Genomic DNA, 8,963 nt, shown 5'->3' with positions numbered 1-8,963 from the left:
CTAGATCGTGTTGATGATGGTTATGTTCCTTTTCAACGCAATGAATGGGTGTTAGATGATGAGGGGTACTTGGCTCAGCTTTATGCCAATGGAGAGATGTATGAAAAGAAGGAGTTTGGGGAAATTAGATTAAGGCCGTGGATGCTTTTTATGGATAATGAACATTTTAAAGATGTTCTACGGGATTATTGTGTTCAAGAAGAGTTCTTCGTAATTGTTGTTAAGGCAGACAAAAAAAGATACACTGCAGAATGTGCCACTCTCACATGTAACTAGAGAATTCATGCAAGTGTACTTCCGGATGGGACAACGTGGGCCATAAAGTCAATCAATAACCCTGATCATAGTTGTACGGGTGTAATGAATCACAATCCAATGGCAAGTGCTTCTTGGGCGGCAAAAAAGTTACTGGGGGATATAAGAGCAAATCCTGATATCTCGGCTCAATCTATTCAAGATCTTCTCATGGATAAATATGGGATAGAAATGAAGCTTTCTACATTGTATAGAATGAAAAAACAAGCTTTGAAAGAAATAAATGGTGGGTATGATGACAGTTATAAGTTATTGCCCAGGTATTGTAAGATGGTGAAGCAAACAAATCCCGGAAGCTCCGCCCTTTGTGCGTGGTCGTTAATGGATACCCCAGAAAGAACCCTACAGTTCAAAAGTGTTTTTATCTCCTTTGACGCTCAAATTAAAGGTTTAATGGCAGGGTGTAGGAGCCTTATAGGAGTTGATGGAACTCACTTGAAAGGTAATCATGGTGGTGTCTTGTTGTCAGCTATTGCACTTGATGGAAACAATGAAATATTTCCTGTGGCAGTTAGTGTAGTGCAGTCTGAGAACAAGGATAGCTGGGCAAATTTCTTTTGGCACTTGAAGCAAGTTATTTCCAGCTGTGAGAGAAGTGATTGGACAATCATTTATGATAGACAAAAGGTAATTTTTAATACTTAACTCCTTCTGTTAATTTAGTTAAATTTGTTTGCCTTAATCGGTTTATATGAAAACTTATTATGTAATATGTATCCCAAATTGAATAGGGTGTGGAGCCAGCTTTGGAAATTGTATGGCCTGAAGCATATAGAAGGTTTTGTGCTAGGCATCTTTGTAAAAACTTCAAATCTGAATACCCAGAAATAATGATGCACCAGTTGTTTTGGAGAGTGGTTAATGCGACATCGGAGTTTTCATTCAAGAAAGCTCTTGAAATAGTTGTCCAAAATGCAGGGAAAGGATGTGCTAGGTGGTTCCTTGATTTAGGAGAAAAGGAGCTTTGGGCGAAACACAAATTTGACCCGAGAATTTGTAGTGACGAGAATACATCTAACTTTGTAGAAAGCTTTAACAGTGCACTAGGAGTACAAAGATGCTTACCAGTGCTTAGTCTTCTTGAAGGTGAGTTCTCTCTTAAATGTATGTAAGTGGTATTAGTCTCCTTGAAGGTGAGTTTGCTCTTATGTAAGCTGTAATTAACTAAAACAATTTATTGTACTAGGTGTTAGAAGAACGACAATGGTGAGACACGCTACAAGACAACATATAGCTGATTCTTGGCCAGATGAAGGGATATGTCCTAACATAATGAATATGCTGAAGGTGCTTAAAAAAGATTCAAGAACATGCCTTGCTTACCGATCTGGAAGGGGCGAATTTGAGGTACATGAAGGTCGTACTACTAAACTGCATGTGTCATTGAATAAGGGAACCTGTGCTTGTGGTCTTTGGCAAATTAGTGGCATACCATGCAAACATGCTATTAGGGCAATATTATTTTCCGAAAGGGATCCCGTTGACTACGTGAGTGAATGGTATTCTGTTAGGAGATATAAGGAGGCATATGGTATGTCCATTAATCCAATAGCCGATAGTGAGCAATTGCCTGTGTTTGATGTCCCTTGCCTAGAACCACCCACTCTAAGGAGATCAATTGGGAGACCATGTAGAAATATGAGAAGAGAACCAGGGGAGCAAAGGAGCAAAGGAAGGGAAAAAGATCAACATCAATAAAGTGTGCAAAATGTCAATGCTTTGGGCATAACTCAAAAACATGTAAAGGAGGTTACACTGCAAAAGAGAGGGGATAAATGCAAGGTAAGATTACCAATCGTTGTAACAAGATGAGTGGCAAGTCACACATCAAACTTTTTGACTCACTAGAAGACTTAGAGGGTGCAGTTTTGGGCAATACTGAAATAGAATTTGCAGCTGAAATTGTTAACACCCAGACATCAGCAGCGGCTTCAGTCCATGGTTCATCAAGCAAGGGTCATAAGAGGAAGACAAGATGAAGAATTGCTGATATAATAGTAGTTGGTTTTGTATTATGACTGATATGGAATGCTAGTTAGCAAGAAGACCAATCTGCTTTATGTCTTTAGCAGTTGCTGTAATGTTTTGTTTTGGTTCTAAAACATGAAACTGGCATGTCTTTACAAACAGGAAGACAAAATCAAGAATTGTTGCTATGAAACATGAAAGTTTTTGTTTGAGAAACACATTCATATACTGTCAAATTTGCTAGATTCCCTCATTTAATTCCAAAGTATCTAGCTTCAGCCTTTTATTACTTCACAAAAGCTCTATTAAGACGGTATTATCCGTCTTAAGCTTAAGACATGTCAAATAGCATACGACTTGTCTTACCTATTTAAGTGGTAGATTATTTGACCCGTTTTAATCTTAAGACGGATATATCCGTCTTAAAAGAGATTTATTGTACATCACATTTATCAATCTCCAAAAAGAATCAGAAACAATAGACTACTGATTTGTTATTAAACCCAACAAAGAAAACCATAGAAATTGCAAATTTAAACATGAAAAACAATCATGATACAAATGATTAAAAGTTAGAAGATGTCAGACAAACCTGGAAAAGAGAAATTGAGTTATTCATCTTCTAATTGGAGATATCAACGAATGTCGAGAATCAAATGGAGTATATTAAGTATAGTGAACAAGATGAAGTGAACAAGATGAAGTGTTGAGGATTAATCTAGTACTCCACAGCAAGTTTTTCGAGAATCAAATGGAATATATTCAGTATATTAGTCGTATATAGAAAGTTAAAATGAGATGTCATTACCATAGCCAAACTGCGAAAGGAAAATGAGGTAGGCTTACCTTATGTACAGTGAGCTTTTAGAGTGGATTTTCGGAGAGAGAGAGAATGTACATTTAGCAGCTGAGTAACAAAATCTAACGGAAGTATTTGACGGAAAATAGTTATGGTAACAGTTGGGAGTGAAGAAGAAAGTTAAGGGGTATAATTGGAGATTATGAAAAGGTGAGGGTACCAGTGAGAAAAGTGGATAACTCGAGGGTACCAATGGGAATAACCCTATTATTATTATTATTATTATTATTATTATTATTATTATTATTATTATTATTATTATTATTATTATTATTATTATTATTATTATTATTATTATTATCATCATCATAATCATTATCATCATCATCATCATCATCATCATCATCATCATCATCACTATCATTATCATCACTATCATTATCATTATCATTATCATTATCATTATCATCATTATCATTAGTATCATTATCATTATTATCATTATTATTATTATTATTATTATTGTTATTATTATTATTATTATTTTTTTTTTTATTTTTTATTATCATCATCATCATCATCATCATCATCATCATCACCACCACCACCACCACCACCACCACCACCACCACCACCACCACCACCACCACCACCACCACCACCACCACCACCACCACCACCACCATTATTATTATTATTATTATTATTATTATTATTATTATTATTATTATTATTATTATTATTATTATTATTATTATGTTGTGGTGATAATTAGTCATTAATTGTGTAGGATGAGACTTCATTGAGGAGCCCGTCTTGCTTGCTTGCCTAATTACTTGGAGATTTCAAGAGGTAGGGTTTCCCTACTTAGCTTTGATAATATGAGTGTTTGCTTTTACATTAGTTGTCATGAATTACATAATACTTGTGGTAGTTGCATGATAACATGAGTAAGTAAGTAATTAGGGTTTGCTTACATACTAATGTTGGATGTTCATCATAACTTGTGAATGGGTAAGTGAATTTCGCATCATGATATCACTTAGTTGCATTATAACATGAATTGAGAAGTTTGTTAATTGATTAGTTGATTTATTAGTAAACATGTGGATTCTTGTCATAAGATGGTTTATTATTGTGTGGAAAGTCTTATTTGGCATATGGTGCATACTTGGTTTATTGTGGATGTTGAAGGTGCTGAATGGAAGATTTGAGTATCATGTTGGTTGTTGATGAGACGTAAGGCGGTTGGGAAACCGTCTTACGCTTGGGTCGCCTCTTGGAGCTTCCCACTCCAAGAGGGACGTGCACTTTAATGATTCGAGTTTGGAGGGACTCGTGTGGTTGAAGCACGACATCTGGCAGGGATCCAGTTAGCGCCCGGGTCTGGTACCATGGGTGTGTCCCGAGTACTTTGTTAAAGAATGCGGTCCGGCTGTGGGTGACGGTGTTGCGATGCCGTCACCGGGTTGATCTGGAGGAAACATGGAATTTGCATAACTTACATTGTTACATCATCATGTCATATCATAATCATCTAGCTTTTCACACTCATACGATTTAGGAGGCATTTGTATTATTGAAGGTAACCAAAGTGTTTTCAAATATCTGTGGTGAACCATATGATGATTTCCGCTCATATGGGGAGCAGTGGCTTGACAGGTAGCTTGTTCATACGTTAGAGGCTTGGTAGCGGTCCTCTCATAGCATGTCGTCATTTCTTGTTGTCTTAGCTTTTTGACATTATTAGACTCCATTTGTCTAGATTGGGTTGCATAACTTGAGATTTCTATTTGAATCTCCGAACATGTAAACTTAACTTAATTATCTTAACCTTAAACCCATCTATGTTAAATTGCTTATTTTCATTTGTTCGCACTACAAACTTGGGAAACCAAGTCATGTTATACATTCATGGGTTAGGATGGTCTTAAGGAAGGCCTCTCGACTTATGGGGGTGTTACAAAGTGGTATCAGAGCAACAATTTTTTAGCAGAAACTAATGAACCAATAAACTTAGGTGTGTCAATTAAAATGAACCCGGTTTGAGTTGTAAGGAACTCGTGACAAGCTTGGGAGACGTCCCAAGGTTGTACTCTTGTCCTCTTAACTCGAGTCGGTCACAACGCGTGGGGTCTTGGTGTGCATATAATTGTTGCATATTCTTGTTTTGGTGTTTGTAATATGGATTCTTGTTGGTAGTACATGATGTGATTATATGAGTAGTTATAGTCAAGTCAATATGAAGCATGTTGGATGTTTATATGTGAGCAGGTTAATGTGTTGAGTTAGTTGTTTATAAAAAGGAAAGTGTTAATCAAATGCTAGTTATCGTTATGCGTATAAAAAGGAAAGTGTTAATAACAATGATAATGATAATAATGAGATCGTTACCTCCTTCCGTTTGACTATATTTTCTCCCAAAGGCCACCCTGCTTATCACATTATTAGTTAAAGTCAACAATAATTTACTCAAATTGACAGGCATAGGTGATGTTCTCTCTATGATTTCCAAGAGAAGAGCCGTCTATTCTTCCCTAATATGTCGAAAAGACCGAACCCTTTTGGGACTCAAGACTTGTAGTATACATATACTCTTCATTTGCCTCCAATACTCACAATATTGTGCTGCTGTAACATCTTTTCCATTATAGAGAAGCTTGTTCCCTGTTTTTGTTGATGGTCTGTTTGAAAATATTGCGTCTTGTGTTTTCATGATCTCACGAGCTGCTTTATCAGAGGATACAATAAGGGTAGGTCTTCTCCCGAGATATATAAACATGATATCGCCATAGCGTTTGGAGAGTGATTGAAGAGAGTGATGAGGGTATCGTCCGAGCTGATGAATGTTGACAATTGGATTTGAAGACTTGGGCTTTATTTATGAGCTTGTCTTCTTTTGGCTCAATTAACCATTTTCTTTGCTTTAGAACCCATATAACCCAATTTACAACCTGGGTTGATCCAAATTCTATTAGACGGGATAAATATAACGTAGATGCATGGCTAGTGGCTACTAGTAGCTTGACCATAGAACCATTGGATTTGAAAGGAGATGTATTACAGAGGCGGTGGAATTGGTGGCGATGGGAGAACGGGGTTTGTAGAGGCGGTGGAGGAGTCGGCGCTGATAAGGACGTAGGTTATTGTTGCGATGGACTGACCGAGAATGTAATATAGCAGTGATAAAAGGAAGAGGGGTTTTCATTTTCTTTTTACTTTGTTTTTTATTTAGCATCTTAGAGGGCTGAAATATATCGTCGACGTTTTATAACAAATCGTCGACGGTTTTTTAATAAAAAGCTAACACTACCCTTCAGACCCTCTATCTTAACTCTTCTCTCTAAAATTTTCCCAAAAATAACTTAAACAAATAATTTTTTTATAAAAAAAATACAACATTTTCAAGATCGAAATCAATGTTGAACGACCGATCATCGATAAATTAACTTACTTATAATCTATCGAATTGTAATTTTTTTTACCTTCGAATCCGCATGACATTGGATAATTATGTTCTTTCCTCTATCTCTCATCTGAATTTATAGAATTAATACGCTAAAAAACATCGAAAAACAACTAAAAACACGTAATTACCCATTTAATTACGAAAATCATAGTGAAGAATTAATTTAAATATCCGAACCACGTATAGACATTGAAATTCAAAGTCCGAACTGAAGAGTTAAGAACGATAAACACCTAAGAGGGGTAAGGGGTGAATTAGGTGTACCTTTTAAAAAGTTTCTCCTTTACTTGGTTAGATGCTAACACAAGTAAGAGCTATTGAGTACTAGTTTGAGAAATTCAATGGATTGTAAGTTCACTAACGGTACAACAGGTCTATGCAACAGTATGAATGACTGTTGCACAGCACTGGCAGCGAGATTGAAGAATAAAAGTAAAATGATAAGAGAACGTAAAATTAAATAAACAAACAAGACGATGTTTAAAAATTGGTTCAACTCCTACTCCGGAGCCTACGTCCAACAGTTATTTTATTCCTTGTTTAGAAATTTACTCAAACTTAACTAAACCATTACAATGAAAATAACTCGCCAACCTACTCCGGTTGCAATTGCTTGAAGCTACTCCGCTTCAAGACTTTCCCTTGCTCAAAGCTACTCCGCTTCAAGACTTAAGTTCTATCTCAGCGGTTTACAGAGTCAGAATCTCAGTGGTTCACTTAAGAACATGGAGATTAGAATTAAGACATAAACACGAGAATCATTGAACATACTCTTTATGCAACAATGAAGCAAACTGACACTTGGATATTTTAGAGCTTTGAAAAACAAGTGAAGACTTTTGAAAACAGACAAACGGTTTTGCAAATGATTGAAGAACAAAGCTTTAAATGCTAAAAAGATTTGCAAAGTGTTTTACAATGAATGCTCTTCAAAGTCTTGGCAATAAATGATGTCTAAGAAGGCTCCTTATTTATAGTAGAAGAAATGACCTAGGGTGGGTACCTTAGATAATATAATTCATTAATAAATTAAGTAGCTTAGATTGATTGTAAGTGTTAGGTGTTGCTTAACCATAGAAAAAATCAAAATGCTTTAGCTTTTCTCAGATTTTAAGTTCAAACACACTCAACATGACAACTTACCACAAATGGTAAAAAGCATTTGTACTTGACTACTTCAACTTTCCATTTATGTAAAAGTAGATGCACAATAAAAGAGGAGTTGAAAGGATATTGCTTTTGAAAGGATTTGAACACTTAGAATTTTTCCGAAAATTCTCCATACGTTAGTACCAGAAACCGTGGTTCAACAGTCACAAGAACTGTTTCATGGTTTTGCAATCACTAATGCTTAAAAGAGGTTATGTTTAACTATCTCGTTTACAATATTCATTCTAGGCAATTGACATTCTTGACTTGTCTTTCATCTTGATCATCTTTGGCTTCTTTGAACAATCATTGGATGCTTCAATTTACTAAACAATTTAACTAAGAGGCAAACAATTAAATGGCAATGAAACTTGGCATCATCAACCAAGTGTATTCAAACACGAACCTTGGTCGGACATTCAAATTAAACGTCAACCATGGTGTTGAACGTTGATTCAACGTCTACCATGGTCTGGACGTTGATATTCAAAGTGAATATCAACGTCCAGACCATGGTCGACGTTGAACATCATCGTCCAACACCAGGACCGACATTGAAGCCCAACATTCCAACGCAACACCAACGTTGAAGCCCAACGTTCCAATCCTTTCCCAACGTTGAAGATCAACGTTCCACCCATCCCCAAACGTTGATTTTCAACGTCCCCCACCCCCACTAAGTCCAACAACAAATTAACGCATACACATACCCATCCCATGGCTTAGTGTTCACAGTTGTTGTAAACCTTTGCGCTTTTTTGTTCTTTTTTTGTTAAATTTAATCTGTATTTTTTTCATGAAAAGCGTCGACGATTTATTTTAAAACGTCGACGATATTTCGTAATCGGGTAAAATAAATTCATCTCTTTTACTTTCGACACTTTAATAAAATTTCCGTGTCTGTAGACTAGGTAGCACCAAAATGGACACGTGATACGGCATCTCATAAAATTTAGGACGCGTGACACGTTATTTAAATTTAATAAAATTTCCTCTCAAATCCGTTTTCTAATCAATTTCTTTCGGTCTTTCAACATCTCATTCCTCGTTTATAGGTATCCGACACATTTGGGCGTGTCCGCGTGTGTCCAATTAGTGTCGTGTCCGATAAGGTGTCGGACATGGGACAGCTGGTTAGGAGTGTCCGTGCTACCTAGCCTACAGAATGCTCGGTGGTTACGTTTTCGAGGGTCGTAGAAGACCATTGACGTATCTCTCATACTGACATATATCTCATAATAGATGGCAATCAAGATCACTTGG

At 36.4% G+C, this 8,963-nt stretch overlaps 1 protein-coding gene across 1 annotated transcript; it reads left to right on the top strand.

The window, feature by feature from the left end:
- Positions 1–375: 375 nt before the first annotated feature.
- On the top strand, positions 376–2,013 carry LOC141590028 (uncharacterized). Its single transcript, XM_074410645.1, has 3 exons — positions 376–942; positions 1,047–1,401; positions 1,502–2,013. Exons 1-3 carry the CDS (start codon positions 376–378, stop codon positions 2,011–2,013), a joined length of 1,434 nt encoding a protein of 477 aa, XP_074266746.1.
- Positions 2,014–8,963: the final 6,950 nt, after the last annotated feature.

Source organism: Silene latifolia, chromosome 7 (genome assembly GCF_048544455.1).
Source record: "Silene latifolia isolate original U9 population chromosome 7, ASM4854445v1, whole genome shotgun sequence".
Classification (NCBI taxonomy): Eukaryota; Viridiplantae; Streptophyta; class Magnoliopsida; order Caryophyllales; family Caryophyllaceae; genus Silene; species Silene latifolia.
Note: the sequence above shows the minus strand (reverse complement) of the source record. Positions and strands in the feature narration are given on the sequence as shown.